Source organism: Phalacrocorax aristotelis, chromosome 7 (assembly GCF_949628215.1).
Source record: "Phalacrocorax aristotelis chromosome 7, bGulAri2.1, whole genome shotgun sequence".
NCBI classification, from domain to species: Eukaryota; Metazoa; Chordata; class Aves; order Suliformes; family Phalacrocoracidae; genus Phalacrocorax; species Phalacrocorax aristotelis.
This window is the reverse complement of record NC_134282.1, coordinates 23,319,604-23,343,905: the sequence shown is the minus strand read 5'-3', so window position 1 is coordinate 23,343,905 and position 24,302 is coordinate 23,319,604. Positions and strand designations below refer to the sequence as shown.

At 37.5% G+C, this 24,302-nt stretch overlaps 1 protein-coding gene across 5 annotated transcripts in view; it reads left to right on the top strand.

Annotated features, from left to right (window-relative positions):
- Positions 1-23,339, top strand: part of CLSTN2 (calsyntenin 2) — a 461,620-nt gene extending 438,281 nt beyond the window's left edge. For all 5 annotated transcript variants that reach the window (XM_075099250.1, XM_075099252.1, XM_075099254.1 and 2 more), the window contains 7 exons: positions 2,508-2,656; positions 4,097-4,320; positions 7,011-7,181; positions 7,813-7,958; positions 9,399-9,522; positions 11,093-11,277; positions 11,942-23,339. In XM_075099250.1, the coding sequence (XP_074955351.1) occupies positions 2,508-2,656; positions 4,097-4,320; positions 7,011-7,181; positions 7,813-7,958; positions 9,399-9,522; positions 11,093-11,277; positions 11,942-12,160 (1,218 nt within the window). In that variant the 3' untranslated portion in view covers positions 12,161-23,339. The remainder of the gene's footprint in view (positions 1-2,507; positions 2,657-4,096; positions 4,321-7,010; positions 7,182-7,812; positions 7,959-9,398; positions 9,523-11,092; positions 11,278-11,941) is intronic.
- The last annotated feature ends 963 nt before the right edge of the window (positions 23,340-24,302 follow it).

The following is a 24,302-nucleotide window of genomic DNA, read 5'->3' as shown; positions in this document are numbered from 1 at the left end:
ATAAACCTTTTTATTCTACAAGATAGGAGACTGACCTGCAATACACTCAAATGGCTGTCTAGGTGATAAGTTGTGGTGGTGCAGTATTATGAATACGTTTTCTGAAAACAAGGGTAAACAGGAAAATTGGAAGTGCAAAGGTAAGGAGGAATTTTGCTAATCCTAGCTTTTACATATGAGCAAAACACCCCCCAAAATTTTTTTCTTTGTTATACCAAGGACATCATTAAGACTTTCACAGTGTTGCTTCTCCCAGCAAAATAACACATTTAGGAATAAAATATATTTTTAAAAAGCAATGCATACAATTAGCAGGTAAGGTTTTCTGGAATGCAAGTGTATATGCTTACTGGTAAGTTCTTTGCTGGGATTTTACATGAACTGAAACAAAGTAAACTTGGTCCATGGTGCTTAAAAACATAGTAATTCCTCCCCTAGTGTCACACTCTGATACTTGACAATATTTGAGTAGTCTTCTTCCATGGGCTTGGAAAAAAAAAAAAATCCATTATACCACCCACTGTTGCTCCAGCACGGCGGATTGGCTCGTAACTGCACAGTGGGGAAATGAAGATGAAGGATTGTTTTCTGCCTTTTCTTTCTTTCTTTCACCAAACTTCATTTTCTGAAATACAGATGAGGCATAGTGGTTATTTTTAAAGTTACTGTTTCCGTTTTTACTTCCTCAGCAAGCTCAGCAGTCAGTGCAACAGCAGGAGGCAAAAATGAAAGGAGCAGTGAGAGATAAATCATGGTAGGGTTTCTTTTTGGGGCTGACAGAAAGATGCTCAGATGAAAGCGGAACAGTTGGCACCTGACCTTGAACAGAAGATTAGTAAAGAGAAAGGGTTTCTGGTGGCGAAAATAAACTTACCTGATCTCAGACAAGTATGTGTGACGGTTGCACAGATTATAGGTTCTGTGTGGCTATCTAGTTACATGCACTTAGCAGATTCAATGTTGGCAAACTGATGCTGGAAGGTGCTTCTGCTGGGCCCTTTGGACTCATGATTCTTCACCCTTTAGCCACCTGAGAAAGACCAATGCAGTTGTAACACGGTTTCTGACACAGTAGCGTCGGACTTCATTTTTGTCTGCAGCCAAATTTTCAGATATCTGTAACAGCTCTCAGAAACACTGTCTAAACTGTCTCTATTTTTAGCCTTTTTTAATGAGAAAGGCAAAAATGGCTCAGACTAGGGCTTTCTCCAGTCCCTTTGGCAGCATTCCAGCTGTTCCAGCAGCTGAGCTATTAAGTTAACTAGCTAGCTAGAGTCTCCTTTTGCTCATTTTATTCTCTTCAACTGCTAGCTTACAGAAAGGTGTATGCAGGCTGTGACTCACATTAGTCCTTCCTTTGTTAAAAAAATACCCTTCAGTGTGTTATGACCTTCCTGCACAAGCTTTAAACCCAGTCCTCTGTGTTCTGTTTGACAGAGAATGCTGTGCTTCATTCTGTTCTTCACAGTCTATTTTCTCTTTTGCTTTTTAACCTTTCTCATTGTAAGTGTAGACAACTGTTGTCTGTGTAGAGTAGAACATGTTCATGGAATCAATATCCAGCTTTGGGAAGGGACTGCGTGTGAGAGAAGGGTGTATTTCTTTGTGTTTTGTGCTGCCAACAGTAGGGTGAAAATCAAGGGGATTAATCTGGTTTTCTCTGCAATGGATATGGTTTGCCGAACCAATTAGTAGACAAAAAAAATGGAATCAGGATGAATTATGATGAAGATAAAATCAATCATTTGCTATGTGAATATAGTAGCAAAGTTTCTTGGTCAGCAACACTGTTTCATGTTCAGTGCAACGGACTAGGAAAGGATCAGGGCTACAAGAATAGCCATTGACTTTGCAGGGTTTGTTGGCTCAAACGAGCAGCTGGCTTTGTGCAAGTAGCAGCTCCATCTTAAATCATGACACCCTTATTGATCTTGAGACAGAGAAAGGAGAATCCCCTTTATTGTGTCTGACATTAATGAAGATGTAGGAGGCAAATGTTATAATTGTTTTGTTCATTCATGTTGAAATATATCTCAGAAAGATAGGCCAGGGTAAAACCAAACAGAAAGCAGGAGAAATACACTACTCTGGTTTAAGCCAATATTTTTATATGGGGGGATGTTTTAACCTAAAACAATTACATAGTAATGATAGTAATGATTATAGTACTAGTAGTAGTAATGATGATGGTAAGTTAAGGTTTTTAAGTGTTCTGAGCTGCAGAAATAGTATCAGCAAAGTTGACAAGGCTGGACAAAGGACAGCAAATTGAGATTAGTTTACTATAAAATTAGTTATAACAGTAGTTATTCAGCTATAAAATAGATGACTGATAGGAGTAAATGTTTTAGGCAGCTAGATTTGTATTCACCCAACAATAGCTACTTTCTTTTTCCTTAAATTATTGGATTTTAAACTAACGGCTACGCAACATTCCTTAAAAAAAATTTCTTATTTTGTACTCTATACCTGGTACCTTAAACACTAATTATATGCATTTCCCCTAGTATCACTTCAACCCTTCCCAGTCAGTCCTTGTCATGGAAGGAGATGACATTGAGAATATAAATCAAGCTCTCCGAAAGGTCTCATACATCAACTCTAGACAGTTTCCTACTGCAGGCGTACGACGTCTCAAAGTCTCATCTAAAGTCCAGTAAGTTATACTTCAGCTGAACTGATTAGATTAGGAATATTTTTAATTAATTACTTTTTCTTTGGACATGTAAAAAAAAGAATTTTGGCTAAATTACATTGCTAAATCATACTTTTAGGTTACTAAGTGTAAAGGATGAATTTCATTTACTTTTATGCTGACTTACATTGTGGTTTGCTTTTGATGTTGCCCTTTTAAGAAACTTTTCTTGTTAATGTAATTTACTTGCATTCTGTTTATAGTTCAGAGCATACAGTCTGGACTGAACAGTACTTGCATTTATTGCAATCTTATTTTACTGTTCCTTTTAAAAAGTTATAGTTTCTTCTGCGATAGCTAGAGCCATGACATTTTAAACAGGCCTATTACATCTAACATAAGACATATCTACAAGAAGAGTATTTGTAGCTATGCTTGAAATAGTCTTTGTCTGTCTGTATCCTTATATGGCTGTCCTCACTGAAGTACTGCTGTTGGATGTTGAACAAAAACCCGTGTCCTTCCATTTTCATGCAACAATAGTGACAGAACCTGCACAATAATGTTTACAGTTCTACATAATCAAAGAGCTGTCTGCCACTCCTGAGCTCCCCTGGGGTATCCCTCTGTTACAGCAAGGTGTACGGTGCAGTGAAAGCAGATCTTTAGGGTGAAAATAAACATCAATTCTACGAACTCTCAGCTGCTGTGCGTACAGTTCTTGCTAAATATTAGGTTTATTCTAGTGCTGTGGGCTGACCACACTAAGAGTTTGGAGAGCATCTTCTGATGTAGTCTCACTGGAAGCAGGCCAGTTTGCACACTTCAAGGCTGGCCCAAGCTTTGTGCCCTGACGAAGTAAGGCAGACTTTGTCAGGAGTTTCACTTCCAAAGCACAGTGCTGATTCTGATGAAAATGCTAATATAGGCCCCTTTTGTCCCCAGTAAATACTGGGGTATGCCAGAATGTGTTCATGATGGGTCCAATTTAAATGGATAACGAGGCCCTTTTATTCACACGTAACAAGATAAGTATATTATATTCATTAGATATCACTTTGAGAATTTAATGTTAGGTTTACTGTAGTTGTTATCTAATTAATTTTTTTAACCATTCCCTACTTTGTTAAATATAATTTAAAAATCCAAATATTATTCTCATAGTGACCTTACTAAAGACTGAGCATGTCACGAATCTTTTTGCTAAGGTGTCCCTACATAATTTCAGTAGTTGTGAACGTGGGAAGGGATGAGAGGGAACAGAGCTGTTGCTGTCACTGCTGGCCTATGTACTGGGTGGTACATGGGCATGTCCTTATGTGTGGCAGTGTCAAAGTATGGAACAGACTGATGTGAGACAATACAAAAGGATAAGAACCATCAGGTGGGTTTTGGGCAATGCACAGCACCCCTCTGATGTGCAATGTGTTACATGCAGTTAATGAATAATATATTTTTCAGATGTTTTGGTGAAGATGTCTGCATTAGTATCCCAGATATAGATGCGTATGTAATGGTGTTTCAGGCCAATGAGCCCAAGATTACAATAAGTGGGATGGACCACTTTGCTAGACCAGCTGCACAATTTGAAAGTGAAAGAGGTGTTATTTTGTTACCTGACATCAGGATTGTGAGCACAGTCACCAAAACGGAGCATCCAGTGAACTTAAAAGAACATGACAGAGGTTTGTGGATTTCTTTTAAATATTATTACTTACTCTGTAACACGACCCCTCATATTTTTTTAAAGGACAGTGCAAACAAGTAACACAAAGGAAGTAACTTCACCCAGATTAATGTAGATGTTAGGCAGCAGTAATGCTATACTGAAGACATTCTATTAAATGCCTTGGAAAATTTATTAAATAGTGATAAATCAGTATCTGCTTCAAAAAAAGCAGCTTTTCCATTTAGTAACTATTTCCCTACTTCAGAATAATTCCTTTCCACTCTTTTTTACATAGTCTGTTGAAGAACATATTTTCATTAGAAGCTTTCTATTTATAACAGAATTTTGATAATTATATCACAAAGTGGAAAGCAGTAATTGACTAATAGTTGGAGATTTAGTCTGTTCTTATGTTTTCACTTCTGCTACTGACTTGTGGGTGATACTTGAGAAAGTAATCCTGTGCCTCAATTTCCCACCTATATAATGTAAATATAATAATTTGCGAATATATTTTTTCAGTGATGACAGTTTATTCTAATGCTGAGCTATGTGTGTTATGTATTATTTGACACTAGGTAAATATTGAAAAATATAAATAAGATTTGAAATAATTGTCTATAAATCTTCCTTTTGGATGTTTGTGTGCAAGGTAAATGAAAAGCCTAGCAATCTGAGGAGTCATTCTAAACAAAATTTTTTTGACTAGAATAAGCAGCATCTCTCGAAAAGATAAAAATCACTAATGATGTGCAAGTGTGGGGGCATGGATTCCCTGAAGCCATGCTCTGTAATCTGCTTATCACTTGCCCAAAACTGCATCTGTCCTCTGAAGGCTGGAAAGTGCATCATATCAACTGCATACAATTACAGTATGTAAAAAAATGAAGTCTTGCATAGAAAATAGTGACCATTATCCATCACTTAAGACAAAATGAATGTGTGATGTTCCATGTCCCTAAATGTTTTGCTGTCTTCAAAACTGTTCAGTGAATTAGGAACTACTGCCCTCCAGTTTAGTTCATAAATTTTGTCTATCCTCATTTTCCCCAATACAATTATTGATATAATTACTGTTGTAGAACCTTGTAACCTAAAAAGCCTGAGTCTCACCTTGAGACACAATATTGCAGCGTTTCTTAACCTACTGTTTAATTCCTTGAAAGTCAAGGTCCTAATGTCCTCTCTCATTTATTGCCACTGAGTGGTTAAAATGGGTAAATAATAATTTGCTTTGGGAATAACTGTGTTTTGCAAAAAAATTATTGAATTCTAAGTCTCAATTCCTGCGTTATAAGCTTGAATCATTATTTCTCTTGGCCCAGTTATTATCTGACAAAGGCAAAGACAGACATATATCTTGACCTATATCTAACTATAGCTATTTTTCTATTTACTGGGAATTACCATAACCTTGCCGCCATGACTATAGCAGAGGTGCACATGGCTAGGCTGAGAAAGCTGATTGACTCACTGAGTATTCTTTAGTCACAGGGCCAGTTAGGTCTGTCTCTCATCAAAAGCAGATCAGGCAGTTGCCACAGGCAGCAGCATGCCTATGGCTCTGAGGCCTTATTTCCCTGCAGAGGGCCCCTGAAATGCCAATATGTTGATACTTGTTCTGCCTCAGAAGAGAAATCAGTGGGATCCCACCAACAGCTAAAATTGCCCGCCGACAGTCAGAGCAGCAAAGCTGACCTGGTCAGGCTTTTCCCTCACTCTGCAGCCCAGCTCTTGCCTGTCTCATAGCAGCTCATGAAATAGTCCCACTCATAAGCCTTAACAATATTCAGATTTGCCTTCCCTGCAAATTTGAGTTGGGTCTGCATTTCTGGCTAAGATAGAGCTGTACCTAGAGTTCAGATACCCAAATTCATTGTACCAGGAGTTGGGAGTCGAGGGCACAAGGCTTTTCTGTCTGTGCCTTCCTTCCCCATATACCCTCTAAAATGAAAATCGCAAAATGGGTACTGAGGTCCAAGGTTGTAGTCTCTGTCCCTACAGTACCCTCAGGGAGCTGGTTAAGCAGTCTTACCAGACACTCTGTGCTAAATTGACCAGAGAATTAAAATATTAAATCGCTACTCTTTTTCCAGAGACAGATTTTTTTTAAAATCATAGGTACTGCAGGATAGTCAGTTTACAACTCAATTTCTCCAAGTCACACAGCACAAGATCTTGCAATTTATGATAATGCCATGTTCTTGGATAGGTGACTGTGTTCTTTGTAATGCAAATTCTTTCTGTGCCATAGCGTAACTGAGAGAATCGTCCAAGCATAGACATGTTTGACATGTATTTTTCCAGTTGGGTTTTCCTTGAAAAAACAATGAATGTGTGATACCAACATGGTACCAAAACAGTGTTGAAAAAACAGAATAGTTTACATGAATTTATTTCCAGGATTAAATTTCAGTTTTCTACTTCCGGTACTGTTCTTGAATGCTTTTTATTAGAGAGCAATATATTTTCTATCTCACTAGGTATTTGTAGGCCTTCATTATCGTAGCACCTGAACAGGCAAGACACTTCTCTTTAGATTTGCTTCAAGTATGCTCTATTTAATATCGTCGAAAAACCAATTCAGCCACCTTTGCAAAAATTGAAAGCCGTGATACAAAGCACACAAAGTGACTGAGCTGTTTTGTGATCATTTATCTTACTTACTTACTTCTTTTTTTCATGGTATATGCCATGTGTTCACAGCCAATAAGCCAGTCGTATTAGAGGAAATGCTCCACAACTTGGATTTCTGTGATATTTTGGTCATTGGTGCAGAACTAGAACCTGAACAAGAGTGTTTAGAACTAGATCATGAGGAACTTCAAGGAAAACATCTAGATGCCACAAATTCCACAGCAGGATATTCAATCTATGGTACGTTCATAGACTTTGCTTTCCCTTATTTCTTCCCGCCAACAATTACATTATTGGAATGAAATGGTTAATTTGAAAGAAACTAGGCAGAAATCTGTGATGTACTAACTGTAAAATATTCCAGGAGAGTCTGTGTCTCAAAAAGCACAGTCAATTCTTGATCTCTGGGTGTGCTGTGTTTATCCTTTGGAATACAGCACAGCTTTGTCTTGATCTTAGCATACCTCCTGCTACTCCCCAAATAAGGAAAAGAGCAACACTGCTTTCATTAAATGTGGCGGTTCTTGCAGACCATCACAGTGGAATGTGGGAATGAAGGGATTCCTCAGCGCTTCTGCACAGCGCTGGTAACTCGTTGGCTGTTTTTTTCAATTACTAAATAGTTCATTCTAGATCTTTGCTGTTGTATTTGTTCCTCTCCATTATGGACCTACATTCATTTCCAAAAACTGTTCTCACATAGTTTAGTAGCAGCCAGAGGCTCTATCAGGGAATATTTGACGCACTGCCATTTTCAGATAATTCTGCCAAATTTTGTATTTTCTGTGAACATTTGATTTCTCCTGTACTGCACAGAGCATTTGTTACATAGCATATCCTTGAGATTATTACTGCTCTACCTCCATTTCAGGTGTGGACAGCATGCACAACTATGAAGAGGTTCTTCGGCAAATTCGGTATCGTAACTGGTACACTTCTGCCACCTTTGACAGAAAGTTCAGAGTTAAGTGCTCAGAGCTAAATGGACGTTACACTAGCAATGAATTTAACCTGGAGGTAGGCAATCATTTAGTCAAGTTGGGTTTTTTTTTCCAGCACTGAGGCTGAGCGTTAGCCTCATCTTCAGCAACACTGAGGTTTCTTTAAAATATGTAAAATGAGTGGCAAATCCTGGTAACTATAATCACATAGAGGGAAAACTCTGTGTTCCATTCAAATAGGGAGCTGACTTCTGTGGGCATTCCTCAGTGTGGGTCTCCCTATTCTGTTGCATATGTAAGGAGATGACCCTCCTCTTGAACTCCACTAACACAGAGGATTACCTCCTGTTAAAACAGAATGGAGGCTAAGGTCATCATCATTGTTTTTCCATGATGTAAAATATCTACAGGTCTTTTTGAAGATTTATACACCTGCTCGAAAGTAAATCATTACAGCCTCATTCTTTTCCTTAGATTAGTTCTTTTTTAACTGAACCTGATATACTTTTCTTTCCTGCAGCATTCACCTTTTCAGTTATTCCAAGCACTACCCCCTTACAATAAGTTTTATAATTTGTTCTTCGTCAGATGGAGATCATTCCCGGTAATTTACATGATTTCAGATTTCTTTGAGGAGGAAAGTCAGGATACAGGTAACGAACGCATAGGATGGACTTCATCTGTCACATTGTCTTGGATCCATTGCCCAGACATGGTCACCACAGGAATATTTAGATAGCTCTCTTGAGCATATGAGCGCTGGTACTAAGTCTAGTGCAGTACAATGGCCCAGGGACTGAGAACTGCTGCTGATGCAGCTCAGCAGGAATTGTGGACCTATTCTGAAGAACCCACTTATCCTGCCTGGAACCCACGTACCAAGTACCGACAGAAAAGGGCAGGACCTTCTTAGCAATAGGCTCAAAAGTTAATACTTGCTTCTGAAAGTTTTTACGTGTCTACGTTGTATCGAAAAGGCTTTTCACCTTAGCATTCTGCAGCCCTGACAATGACTTCAGGGATCTTGCTTAAAACATAACTATCAGTAGGACAGAGAACAGCTACGGTATCTTCAAAGAAAGTCACTCTGAAAGTAGGGATGCAGGAAAAACTAAAACCTCTTTTAATTCTCTCTTACTGATTTGATTTTAATCTCAATGAGTTTGATACATTCTCTGTCAGTGTTCAGAGTGACAAGTCTTCCACTAACTTTCAGGGAACACAGAAAAGCTGATTAGTATAGAGGAAAATGTCCCTTCTTATCCACTACTTTTCTGTGCCACTTCATTGTCTACAGCTAGAAATGTTAGGATGCATTTTTAATGCTAGAAATGAGGAATATATTAATGTGTGTATTTTTCCCTGCCATGAAAAAGTTAATTTGCCCTTTAAGATCTATATAATAATGCTCCTATCTGCTGATGAACTTCATAGTTCAATGTAATGTATGGAGCCAGCAGGCTTGAAATATAGAGCACTCTTTAGTATCTGATCTCTTATTTTTCTCTTGTGCCAGGTTAATATTCTACACAGCTCCAACTCCAACTTCATGGACCATGTAAATCATATGATAGTACAGCCGCAATTCCTCCAATCTGTCCACCACCCAGAGGGAAGCATAAGTGTTGTTCACAACTCAGGTATGTGATGACTTCAGAGAGACTGCTCATAATGATTCTGGTATGTCAGTATTTCCCTTGTGATCCAGTCTGGTCACCAAGTAAAGCCCTGTAGTCCATAGTTACAGCTTGTGAAACCTCAGAGATCATTGCATAGGTATGAATGAAGGTAAATTTGAATTCTCCTCTTCCTTTCTGAGGAGGTACTTTGTGATTAAAAACTGCTATCCTTTCTAAAGTCTTTATTGCTCTGACCTACAGTGTTAAGAAAATGTCTTGTTTCTAGTACTGAACAGTATGAAGGATAATAATTATGCTCATATTGTCTTTGTACATCTGTATTTCTGTGGTGTATTAATTTCTGCCCACCCTTTTCTAAGCAAAAAGAAGAAATTCTTGTATTACTTTTTAAATACGTAATTGCTACTGTGCTTCTATTAGCTGCTGTCCAGGCCTCAGTCTGGAGCTCTCTGGAGAGAAGATAGGTCCATAGGGGCAGCAGTATTTAAATTGAATTTTTGGGCTATATGAGTTAAAATATATACCCAAATCTGAAGCCTTTTCAAAGAAGTTAAACCCAGAGTACAGACAGCTGTTTAAATGCTGGATTCTGACATCTTTTTAGCTAAATGATACATATGTAAAGAAGTAAAGCTGATGTAAAGTGTGGGTAGTTATAAGCAGTTATATAGAGATATGCTTTGAAAATTACTGTATTTTTCTGTTCACTTGTACAGACCTTTTACTAACATGAAACTGAATTTTTACAAAACCAACTATTACAAACTAGTTCTTTCTTCTTTACATTAATATTGTTCTGATTTCAAATTTCCATTCTTACAGGCAGGGGAAGGCAATAAAATGGGGTACAGAACTACTAAGTAGCAAAAGTACATAGAAAGTGACATCACTTCTCCACTAACCTAAATACGAAGCTGATAATGTAAGAGTAGTTCAGAGATATTTCTTCCTCTGACTAGGTGGATACAAAGGCTTCTCAGAGTGCAACAGAACAGTGAGGAAAAATGTCTTGAATCTCAAGAGTCTCCCAGGAAGGTTGTGACACAGGCAAATAGAGTGGCAATGTGCTATTTTATTTCTCGGAAATTTAGATTTAAATCACAGTGCCAATGTTTGCAACCTTTGAAAATATAAGCTTTCAGATACCCTTTTTTCTCACAAGTGATGTTAACGCCTCAGCTGTAATCAGAAGGGGGCAGCATGCAGGTGAGAAAACTGAACCTTATTGCAAAAACGGTTGTTCTGAAACTAACTGATTCTGCACTGATTGACTACTTGGCTTCTGTAATAAAGTGGCTTAAAGAACAAATGGTAGGCATACTCACTTTTTAGTTATGATTTATAATCCTCATTATAAGATATCTATAAACACCATTTGTGTATGCTCTGCCTTAGTAGGTAGGCACTTGTCAACAGCTTCTGTAGTCCCAGGCACATGGCAGATGGCTGTGTTGATTCTCAAGCCAAAGGAAGAGATGCTGAGGGGAAAAAAATAGACAATGTATTTAGTGTTTCATAGCAATTTCTGCCACAAATATAAGCCCATTCCCTTTTCTACCTTTTCTTCCAGTTGTTCCAAGTGTGGCTACCATCGTTATCATAATCTGTGTGAGCATCCTTATTTTCATCATAACCTTGGGGGTCTATCGAATTCGGACAGCTCACCAGCACAGCTCTGCAGACAATGAAGGAAGTAAAGAAAATGAAATGGATTGGGATGATTCTGCTCTGACTATTACTGTCAACCCCATGGAGGTACATAACTGAGGCATAGTATTATATCATGATACTACCAGGAGTTACTGTCTGGACTGGTAGCTGACTCAGCAGTGAGTTTTAAGCCTCTTTCAGCCTACACTTCTTTAGGCTTGGCAGAACAGTTGCATATATGTACATGCAGGACCCCATCTCAGTTTTCGGCTCCATACACCATGATAATATGTAATTGAGCACTTAAGAGTTGTTGTTTTATATAATTACTAAATAGGATGCTGAAGAATTCTTGCATAGAATACCACTTCCCCTCCATCTGCATTAGCACCCTAGGCACCCAAGATGATATAGTTACTGTGTGTTTAACTTTTTAATGTAAGCACAAATACACTAGAAGGAGGGGAGATGATCAGCAGTTTAAAGAAACTGACACTGAAAGATTAAATTTTGGCAGCCTAACAGATATTACTTATTGACATTCCATTCTGTTACAGTAGTTTTTGAATATTTACTACTGAATTGTATTATATTTGATGCCTAATAGTCACATAATTGCAAAATAGTCACATAATGATGGAAAGGAGATTTCCCCAGAATGTTAGCATTTCTAAATGTAGAATAAATACTTACATTCTCACCGCCACTGGTTAGGAAGAAGGCACTTTTCTTCTACTGTTTCTCTTTCATTTCTTTAAATGTACTGTAGAAATATGAAAAACCTCAGCAGACAGAAGAGGAGAGTGAGGAAGAAGATATAGAAGATGAAGAGGAAGATACAACCAGTACTGAATCAGATGAAAGTGAAGAGGAGGAGGAGGAGGAGGAGGAGGAGGAGGAAGAGGAAGTTATTGTCCAAAAGGGAGACAAACAGAATGCCACCAGGCGAGAGCAGTTGGAGTGGGATGATTCAACACTCCCATACTAACAGGCCTGCAGCCACATCGCTTTTTTGTAACAACCAATACAATGTTTTTTCAGAGTCTATGAATTAATTGACAGGATTTTAACTTCTGCTTCCCTGTAACTATATTGCCTAAAATGGTCTTGTTGTAGTAATTGATAATGATAGCACTGACCCTTTTCTTACAAAGCCGGAGAAAACATAGTACAAATATACTGGCATCACCATTAATAATCTAGAACTTAATCTGTTAGCAAGCATAGTTCTCCATTTCCTGTTTCCATAGAGCAGATATGTGACAAAAGTCCTGTCACTCAATCCATAGAGGTTTTTGCCTTTGCTATTTTTTTCATACGGAAGAGATTTCAGCTTGTTATGAAGAATTACTTGTGTGGGTCCAAATAGTAGTTGCCATTTGACTTCACACTCTTACAGGTGTAAAAACTAATACATCTTCAAATTGGGGCAGAGTTTTAGTGCTACAGGTGACAGAGACTGAATTCCATTTGTCATCTCGTCCTGCCTCCTTGGATAACTGTCTTATACAAGGGAATATCTAGGTCTTGACAGGGGATGCATGTGTGCCTGTGTAGAAGTAGACAGTGTATTTTTCAGGCATGATGTAAGAATCCTCAAGACAGGGATTTTATCCAACTCACCCATAGAAACTTAAGAGAGTTTAAAAAAAAAAACCAGCAACAAGGGGCTGCTGAAGGTTACAAAAAAATCATCCTGTGTCTGCAGATTAAGTAATATGTTCTTATGCAAACTGAAAATTCTAATGGGATTGATTTACTGAAAACCTGTAGAGCTGCTCATTAGTTATGGATTGAGCAATTTGCAGCAAATCAATGCTTTGAACCATCTGTCTTGTAAAATCATTAGCTTGCTGCAGTATCTTACTGAAGTAGTAGAAAAAGAGTGACCCCCATTATTCCATAGCTATGTATGGTTGGGATTTAAACAATGATTTTATATGAGGAAAATGTACCCTTTTGCTTACATGAATGTCAGCTGGAATTCCTGTCTGACTGTGTTCTATAAAATATTATGCCCTATTTCTTCTGTACCCTTACCCACCTATGAGTGGCACAGGAGAAAGTGACAACATACACAACTGTCAGCTGTCTTTTGTGCTCATAATTCTCCCTTATTTCTTCTTCATGAAGCCATTAATGATGAGAAAAAGTTTTATAAAATAGAACAAGGACAAATAAAACCTACCTGGAACCAAAAGAAATGAAAACAAAAACTAAACTCTTAAGAGGTTGAGAGAGTATTTTAGTTTGTTATGGTAACACAGCATATTTTTCTTAAACACTGTTTAAAAAGAAAAAAAAAAAAGCAAAGATACATACAATATGTGATAAGTCTGTGTGGTGTGTTTTTTGTCCCCTTTCCTTAATTATCTTTGCATCTTCAAATGCCCTACATACCAAACGATGCAACACTTGCTAGGATAACTGCTCTAATGCATAAGAAAACCAAAATGGCATGGAAGTGAATGCTGCCTAGTGGCTTGTCTGAGTTTTTTTTCTAAATAATTCCTTTTCTTTACAATTTCATCACTGACTTTTGCTTTTGCAACTTGCTGTTTAATATGAGTGGCTTCCTTGTCTCCTCTCTCCCAGAGAAACAAGCAGTGAGTCTTGCCACAACAGGACCTTCCTGAGTACCCATGAATGGTAGTTCATATTGCAAGGAGTAACTTGAGCAATCTTGAGGGTATCTACCCCCCTCAATGCTAATTTATGCTCGTTATCAGCACATATCAGCAAAGCTTTCTGCTCAGGAAAAAAAAAACAACAAAAAGCTTTCAAATTAAAAGTAGATGCTTAAAAGTCAATTTCAGATTTAAAACTGGACTTAAATTATCCTAAAAGTTTCTGTTATTCTGATTATTATTATTATTATTATTATTATTATTGTTGTTGTTGTTATCACAGCAAACATTAGGGCAACTTAAAAACTGGCAATTTACAACCATATTGACATCCTTTAATTCTTTTATATGTTCATGTCTTCATTAGTGTTTATCTCCATCTGATAGATTTTTATCTTTTTGTTACTGGAAGCAAATCTTTTAAGGTTATGCTGGTACATTACACAAGAAGCAAACAAAGTATTTTCTCTACTGTAAATAAACCTACATTTTTTTTAAACCTAAGCAAAGTGATACAGGCATGTGTGTTATCACTAAAATTTGGGTTGAAACAAGATATTCAGCAAACTAATACGGATCACTGTACTTATTTTAGGTTACTCTTTGGAGCGTGTTATGCAGCATTTTTCATTCAAATAAACAGAAAAACCTCTTTCACAAATTGTTAGTGAGAATGAGATACTTTGTCACTAAAAGAACCATAGAATATTTCTATAGAAGTTGACAGCAATGGCTTCGTGAGCAAATGCCCCTAGTAGAATAACATAGAAATATCACTTCTATGAAATAATTTTAACAATATTGCCTTCCCTCCATGAACTATTTTTTGATGTAAACTACTTGCTTAAAACCAAACCAGACCATATATGCCTGCATACATATACGCCCACCCACACACTGGTTCTCATACTCTCTTTGGCCACTGCCCCAATCAAAAGCCAAAAAATCCCTCCTTGCCTTTCTGACATGTTTATGCTGCACTCTCTGAAACAGCAACTGCAGTGTGTGGCTTTTGTTTATCCTTACACCCAGTTGCAAGGTTGACCTATGAAGACACACAAATAAAAGTGGCCTTTTTACACTAGCAATAAACAAGTGAATTCCGAAAAAAAAAAAAAAAGTCTGAAGAGGTACCCATAATGCGTGTCATCAGGAATCTGTGCCACTAGATGCTTAAAATGACATCACATCAATGAATGCCTTTAAATTTTTTGAAATTTTAATCGAAGGCTGGGAAAAGCTGCAAAACCTACAAATGCAAATTCACGATGGTGATACACTATGTTATCTGAATAAATATACCTGCCTAAGTTGCTTCTTGTGATCACTAGCTCACTTTTTCCCCCCACTTCTACCCCCTCTACAGGTCTTTTATCTTTGCAAGTAAACCTTAAAAACACACAGTTGAGCTTAATCCCAATATTTACTGCATTGTTGACACCAGTTCAGATTAGAAATAGCCACATAGGGTTTGTGACATCTTCAATAGTAATTAAAATAAAATGTTGGGGTTTTTGGTTCATTCAAACAGGCATAGTATCCTGCAGGGGTAGCTTAACTGCTTTTTACCTGGTAATGATCTCCCCTACCAAGGGCTAATAAGACGATGGAGTTTATTTCCCCTTCTGGTGTGTTGTGGTGCTGGGCTTGCTGCAAGCATGTGCACGATCCTTACTTCATCCAGGCAGAAGAATAAGACTCAGAAATGGTGAGAGGGTTACAAACCTCCTCTAGTGGGGATGAAATCCACTGTCTCCATTGCAGGAGCTGGCCCTGCCTGACCCTAAGCTGAAAATGATGCTGTGGGACATTAGTAGCCCCAGGTTACGGACTGGTCAGAGGACAATTCAGTAGCAGCCCTTACTTTTACTTTGGCAACCCCTTTTGAGCCCTGCACCTAAGTTGGGTCTCAGTGGCCACTTTTCCTGACCCCCAGTGGGGGGTCCCAGCAGGTTGGGACATGGCCTTCCTCTTCTGGAAGTTTTGGTGCCAGCACATGCACCGCCCCATTCATCGCCACCACTATCCTTGCTTAGCAGACGAGGAGAATGAAAAGACTGAGGTGACAGTGGGTAAAGGTCTGGTGGGATGGACACATGGAGCTGCTCCTGGTATTCTGCAGTATTCATTATAATACCAAAACTAAGGATGTTTGTGAAAACATATGGATACTTACTTAGAGAGGGAGGGAACTTAAACTGTGAGGACATCTCCAGGGCTTAAAAAAGTCCCCTCCTCCCTGAATTCACACGTGTTGACTAGATTAAATATTGCGACACCAGTATATCCCCACCAGTTGTTGAATGCTTATTGAAAATGGCAATAAAACCTCACAGCAAAGTACAATTTCCATATATACAATTTCCAAGAATCTAACAGTAGGCAAAGGGGCTAAGTGCTAAAAATCTTGGTGTCTGATATCATGACTAACAGCCTAAATTCTTTTGCAAATTTGCTTCACTTCGTGGAGCGTAGCTCTTTCCTGGATGTGTACTATTTCTGCACTAATCTTAAAAAAGCACAAATATGTTAACAGCAAGCGACCAGCTCATTTAGAAGAAAAATAAAGCTGTCATAGCTAGAAAAAAAGGTGTTTTAAATAAACTTAGATATTTGTTTATTGATTAAATCCTGGTGTTAAAAAAAAAAAAACAAAACAAAAAACAAAAAACCGATTTAATTAAATAAAATTTTGCACAAATATTGACAGTTACTAGACTAAAAAATAACAGTGATTTGAGTAGAATTTTGAAAAAATATCATACACAAACCAGTACATTATATTACATATATATAATAGCTTATATACACACAAATTTTAAGTAATACTGTATATATGTGTATGCATGTGTGTATATATATTATATATATATAAAAATATTATCTATCTAGATTGGAAATACACCTCTTGTTTTATCCAGGGTTTTCTATGAAGCTGCATGAATTTAGGCAGCACATGTAGAGTTGCTGTGAGACTATCTGGAAATGCTGGAATCAAAGTATATAACATCTGTGCCCCTAAAATGGGCCAGTTTATGGCTTTTTAGGATGCTAGTTGTCTTGCTGAGTAGCTGGAAATCACAGACAAATGGCCAATGAACACTGGTTCTGCCCTGATAAAATTACTGAACAAAAAAAGTGGAAATATTTAGGGGAATCTGGATGTGCAGTAGCCTCCTTTTGATGTTTCACTTACTTTTGACCATAAGCCTTGGGATTAATGCACCTCTGGATGATCACTGTAGCTGCTGACCTTTACTTAATATCTGCTTAAGGCAGTTCTCATACACCAGTTGGGCAAATCTAAGGAGGAGCTAGAAATAAAAAAATAAGACTGTCAAAGACAGCAAAAGTAAAAACACCCTTGAGAGGACTAAAAATATTACTATTAATTGTGCTTAATGCTGTGCTATATAGATATGAGCTTCCTCATGTTTCAACCAATATCACCAACCATATAATAACATTAGGTTTCTGCCTCGTCAGACTAAGGCTAAGCTGAGAAAGATGACAAGCTTTGTTCATGCCACAGCCTCATTGCCTACAATGTCTGCATCCCTCATAGTGTAGAAGTGCCACTCCAAACGGCCATAAGAATGACAGCCTTGTCCTCAGAGATCTAGGTGTTGCCAAAAAGCCCCCAACACTCCCATGCTGATGTCCAAACCATGCAGCGCTTTGCAATATAACATAAATTCCTTCTACAGCACCCACAAGCAAACAGTGATCCTGTACAATCTTTGTACACTTGGGTCAAATGCTTTAAAATAAATAGATAAATAAATAAATAAATAGATAGATAGATAGATAGATAGATAGATAGATAGATAAATAAATAAACCCAAAACAAGCAGAGTAGGGAGCGTTATAAGCTGAACTGTACCAGGCTCCTTAATGCTGCATGTTTCAGAATTCCAGTGAAGGACATGACAGTCTCAGATGAACCAACAAAAGACAGTGTGTCCAGTGATCAGGCTTTAGCACTAGGGTGTTTTGTTGTTTGGAGGGCTTGGGGTTTTGGGTTTTTTTGGTTTGGTTTTTTTTTTTGTTAGTCTCTCCTGAAATCCAGATTCTTTTTTATTAGTGTGGAGAATGAAGACAGGTTTGAAGGATGACCACTAAAGCTACAGTAGAGTAAAACACATACTTGATTAACACATCCAATCTCAAGAAATATTTCTGCTAAATCTATCAGGAAAATTACTTCAGCACTATCTCAGAAGGTAATTATACTTCATTACTTTTGTACGAGTAACAAGATACAAGCCTGGCATGTTTTTTTTTCCTTCCCCTAAAGAAGACGATCATAAAATAAAAATTCACAATGCTTGAACAGAGCAGAAGTAAAAGGGGAGAAAGGGCTTTCATTTCATAAACCTCTGTCTAACAAAGGGTTCTAAAATGATAAACAATTCTAACCCACATTATTGAAGCTTAACACAAGGAAATGAATCCAGGAGGTTTTGTGTGTTTATACCTTCATTTCTGGTGATGAAAAGGCAGTTACCAGAATGGGTACTATTTTTCCCTACAGGCATTTTGCTGCCTTTTGAGTAGGTATCAACAGTGGTTCACTAGTTACAGTTTCCATTCATCTGCTTGTAAATAGGAATAATATTGACATCCTTTGCAAAGTACTGTAGATGAAAAGCACTGTCAAAGAGCTTGGTAGTGTTATGATTCAATAATTCTGTTGCAGCTGTACTTACAGCCCTCCGCTGTTGAGCACACTATATGCACGCAAAATGAATGACACAATGGTTACAGTCGAGAACCTTGGGCTCTTGTTTCATTAGTTATTTCCTATGAAGAAACACTCACAATAGTTTGAAACATTACAAACATTTAAAACAGAGTTCAGAAAAAGACCTCATTCCTATTTTCAACTCTAACTCGTGTGGAAATTGTGCATTCAACAGCTGTTGAAGCTACAGGGCCATGTATTGTCAGTATTTGTGCATGTGCTGAGAACAAAGACGCAGAAAAATCTTCTTCCCAGCTAAGAACCTTGTATGATAAAAAGACTGCAGCTTTCACTAGGCAAGCTGCCTAAAGCCTGCCAAATGCAAAGAGAAGCTGTCTCCAAATGGGAGACAAAGGTTTTACAATTGTAGTCTACGCTCATACTTCAGAAACCCAGAAAATTTCATGGGAGTGAAAGGCCTTTTTGCTGCCCTACCTATTTTTATATAAATCTGAATACATTTTGGGGTTTTGAGGCATTTAAAACTAAATGGATATAAAGTTCTTTCAGGTTCCTTTAGGGATATTAACCCATAAAATAATTTTTGGCTGAAGTTTTCAGGATACCCTAAAGGGAAAAACAAACAAATTGCTAAATTCACAATGTCTTTTTTTCTTTCTACTCCTGCCTCCCCTAAATATATAAAGACTTGATCAGATAACCTTGACCAAGTCTGTGACTACAATGACATTTCAAACCCGTACTGAAGTTGGCAACAAATTCCTGTCTACAATCTGCTTAATGTACACACATAGAGATGGGAAGGTGGATGGTTGTTTTAATTAGGCATGCTCTTTGGAATGTGGAATGGATCAACTGCAGTCAGTTCTCTTAAGAAACAGAATTATTATTTAGGGAAGAGTGAACAGGGAGGTAGAAGAGAATAATGCATGAATAACAGACAGAAAGAGTTCAGGTTTCCATTTGATATGAAAAAATCTGGAATTTAATCTTCTAGAAACAAGACGGATTAAAAGCCTGAGTGTCAAACAGTAAGAAAATGGAAACATGCTACTTTCATGTCCAGAACTGACAGATATCAGAATCAACAAGAAGGAAAACAAATATAGGATGTTGAAGGGTTCTGAGATGACCATGTGTATATGTGTGCATGCATATGTGTGCATAACATATATATACACATATACAAAAAGACAAACCACCTAATCATTCCTAGCATGGAGGTGGTTGTTGTGGTAATGAACTAGAACCTTAAGTTATTTAGCATAGTTGCTGCTGTCTGTAGCTGCTTCATTAGTTAGAGTTACACTACCTCCAGCAGAGCTGGGGAAGGAGCAAGGCCGTGACGAATGTTGTTACACTGTGCCTACATCAAGTAGGAAATGCTTTATGGCCAAGGCAGGCCTATGGTGGTTTGGGCCAAAATGTTTTGTCTGTAGTGACTCTGATTAAATGGTACAGTTACAACACATTTTAATTTGAGGTAAGAAACAGAACAGACAACTGTGTTGATTAGTGTTAGAGATTTTCTACAACCAACGTACTCCATAGGTTGGATGAGGAACTGGGAACACCCAAGAAAGACTGTGCTCCGTATTGCAAAGGCCCTTAAGTACACTTTTTGTAATGACATAATTTCTTAAGTGACTACATAGTTAGAAATCTTTATTTCTGAAAATACAGAAAATTATTAAAAAAAAATTTCAAGGATAACTATCATCCTTAGACAATTCTGAGGGCTGAAGCTGCTACCTCTGTTCTCAGAATCACCCACTGACAAGTTTATTGTTAGAACCTCCATAAATGGATCCAAAAAATGGGAAGTACCTCTCAAAAGACACTTTTTAATACTCTGTGGTAAATACTGCACCACTAGAATCTTGAGAAAATACTTGATTGTGGTTCAAAGGGTCATCAAAACAGGGGTGGAAAGATATACCAGAGTGGGTTATTGCTTTGTGAGTAATACACACAACGGTTAGGATTCCTAATAACTGTTTCATCTAAATTTCGGTGTGTTTAGAAGTTGCTGCTAGACTCATTAAATCCTAGAAATAAAGATTAGTAGGCAGAAAGAAAAAGTAGTACCAGTAGAGTATTATGCTAACAGTGCAGAATTGTCCCCTAGAATATATTTTCTAGTGTTAGGGGTGGGGGTGTTTCAACCTACTTAAATGTTTCTAAGCCTGGGGCTCTACTGATTCCCCTGAGAGACTATTCCAGAGTCTATTAGCATTCACCATTAGAAAGCTTTTCCTGATAATGAATTTAAATAATCCTTTTTGTAATTTTTATCTCATTAGTCCCAGTTATACCCTTTTGTACCACCCTACATAATGTCTTTAACCATGATTTATATCCTTTGAATATTTTTAGATAGTTATCAAGTTCGTTGCCTTTGGTCATTTATTAGAGAAGCTGTGAAGCCCTCCTCCTCCCAGTTCATTCCTTCAGTTTCACATTTCTTACCTTTTCATGAAATGTCATTAATACACAGACTAAAAACCCTGGTATTTCCTTAAATTAGTCATGGTCAGTTCACTCTGTTAAAGTGCTTTGTGTTGGTGTATGTTACTGTGTAGGTTGTCAAAGGTTAAACAATAAATTTATATTGAAACTTGATTAAAAATAAAATCTTTGCTGTTATCTATGGATAAGTTCTCATATAATATGAATTTGGCAGCATCATTTGTCGGTATGATTTAACAAGCCAACCAATAAACATTGGAGCCAACCAAACAATAATACAAAGTAGTAATTTATTAAAATTTAGACTGTTGTCATTAATTTGAAACGAGATGTTATTCATGTGGCCATGCTTTTAAGTGCCCCTACACTAAACAGCCACTATTACCAATGCACTCCTTTAAGACAGGTTAGTATATGTTGTTTTCCCCTCAAATCTCATTCATAGAACGCACCCACTTTCTAAAATGAGTAGTCCAGAGTTCTAGCCATATGTTATATGCTGCAAAGAAATAAAATTGTGCCAACTTTTCTGAGTACTGCCATGCCTAACATTACATTGCAAATCTGCGATGCATTTATGATCTCTGACTGGCACGGTGACTACATGGTTAGTTTTCAAGCATGCCTCAAGCAAAACTCTGCTCTCTGGCCCATAAGGTTCATTACACAGGCAAACACAAAGGATGTACAAAGTCAGCTTGGGTCTTTTAATTGATGTATTTCCTTCTTCTACCCCAATCTTTTGTACCTGAAAGCCAAAACAGAACTGAAATCCTTGTGCTCAAAGGCCTGCTTCATCACTGAGACTTGAATGAAATAAAACTGTCTTCCTCATTTGCTCTGTCTGAAAGGATTGCTGTAAAAGGGAGAGCAGGCACACTAAGCCTTCCAGTGTTGACTTAAGGGTACTGTACACTTCCCTCAGCACATCTCCGTCCCTAATAGGTGTCAACTAGCATTGTACAAATAATATTGTAGGGAATGACAAATTGCCATCAGTGGTTTTAGGACACATGATCAAAGATTACTACCTTGGCATTGGCTAATACAATGGATGAGAAAAGCTAGTGGAAATACCTTTCAATTTTCTGAAAAACTCTGTGTCATTATAGCTTCCTGTCACTTCTCTGCCCACCTTTCCAAAACCAGTCATTGCAAGAAAAGTAAGTTAATAATTGCATGAATTGTATCTTAAGTCTGATAGACTAGGTGGGGAGACAATTAAGCCTTGCAAGGTGAGGTTACAATGCAAAAGGAGAGAAAAAAGAAGAGGAATTCCTGAGCAAGGAACTGTATTTGGAACATGACTTAAGTTCTGATGGGCAACAGAGCAGGAATCAGGCATTCACCATGAACGTTGCTGGAGTTTGGTGGAAGGGGTTCTAGTTAGAATTAACCGTATAGTTATGAAATATATGTTCCTGAGAATGTAGGATTTTCAAGAGCTGAGAAATAATCATGTTGAATGTAACAGCTCTGAGCTCTAATTGGCTGGGATGATTCTATTTCATATTTCATCATAGCTTGACAGAAAAAGTGATACTTCATCTGCCTGCAAAAATGTAGAACTTTTCACACACAGTTTGTCATTTCCCAGATTTTCTTCCACGTTAGTGCATTAGTTCTTGTTGAGGAGCAGTAACTGCAGCTGGTAGCATGCATTTTGTAGCCTGGGGTTGTCACCTAGCAGTCCAATCTCTGTATAGTTGTGGCCACTTCTATTGGTAATAAAAAATATACCAGATGGGATTCAAATAAACATATCCTGCATGGTTGTGACCCCTTAAGTGTGTCTCAAAAAAACAGACTCTTCTGTCCAGCAGAGATGCTCATTATGTAAAATATCTTAATGTATATGTGAAACAACCATAAACCACATTTTGAAATGTCTTGTTGCAGATGCTAAATGCACTTAGGAAAGTGTAAATCTACACAATTTATGCAGAAGGATTAATTAAATGAGTATATGCAATTAAAAAGGTGAATATGAAAGGAAAATGATTTTTGAACAGAAACAAATCTGCTGTTTTTTTAAAAAACCCAACCTTGTCTTTATAGAAACGTACAGTAAATTTTGACACATAGTAGAGTACATGAAACCTAACTTACCATATCGTGGGAATAAGTTGTACAAATCCCTTCCATGACATAGTGGTATATTTCATCCATAATTTTGCACAGTCATTTATGAATTCAGGATTGTTAATATCCATATGTTTTCCACATGATTGATTAAATGCATAATGGAAATGGATCTGTTATTTTAAAACTTGGCCTGTACATCTGTACTTGTATAAAACCAGATTCATTTTTGTGGTCACTATGGCACTTTCTGTGAATTGGCCAATAAATATAATTTTAGAGTTTCACATAAAAGCTAATGTTCTGTAATCTTTAATTCATGAATTATTGGGATGTTCTCAGTTCCTGAACAATAACCCTTAAACACTAATGCCTCTGGTGGCAGAGGTTAAATAACTGGTCTATATCTGTCTGCTCTTTTGCTAATTCCTAGGGAGGAACATGGCATGTGTCAAAAGACTCAGTAAAGTTTTAAAGCATCTACATAAGGTTTTTGTCCTTCTGCTGAGAATATGGAAAGGGAGGCAAGGGAAAGGGAACCTTTTGAAGAGCTGTTGGTATTTACACTTAGTAGCCATCCATTTTCACATTTCATTTTTGTCTGATAAAAGATGATAGAAGATTAAATAGAAAGATGATTATACCCTATATTACACACATACACTGTGAAATAGTACAAAGGGAAAACCACAAATTTAAGTCATCAGCCTGTGAATTGCATTTGCACATGTGATACATGTGATCTCATCACATATAGGAATACACCTGACTCCTTTTTGCCTTCCATTCTGTCTTGTTACCTACTCAGACTTAGTCTAGTTCTTCAACGAGATGTTACACTGATTACATAAGGTATGATTTACAAATCACAATACAATAAAAACTTAACATATATATTTCATTAGCCATGCTCAGTTAAGTACCCAACATCAGCTGCCTAATACACAATTCAGCTCTTTTGAATTTTCAGAGGGGTGCAACTCCCACTTCAGAAGTCTCAGTGAAAGGCAATAGCCTAACCTGAACACCTAAATCACTGTCTCCAATCTTTGCTGGGTTGTGCTGAACAGAACAAGTGCTGAAAGCAACATTAGATTTTGCACTCCTAATTTTAGTTGCATAGGATCCTATGGTTGGCTGGAGTTTTGGAAAACCTCTCAGGGAAAATGTTGCCTGTATCCTACACACAAGTACAATAAGCCTAATCCTGTTTTATCATGGTCGCAGAGTAGAATTACAGGTTTACA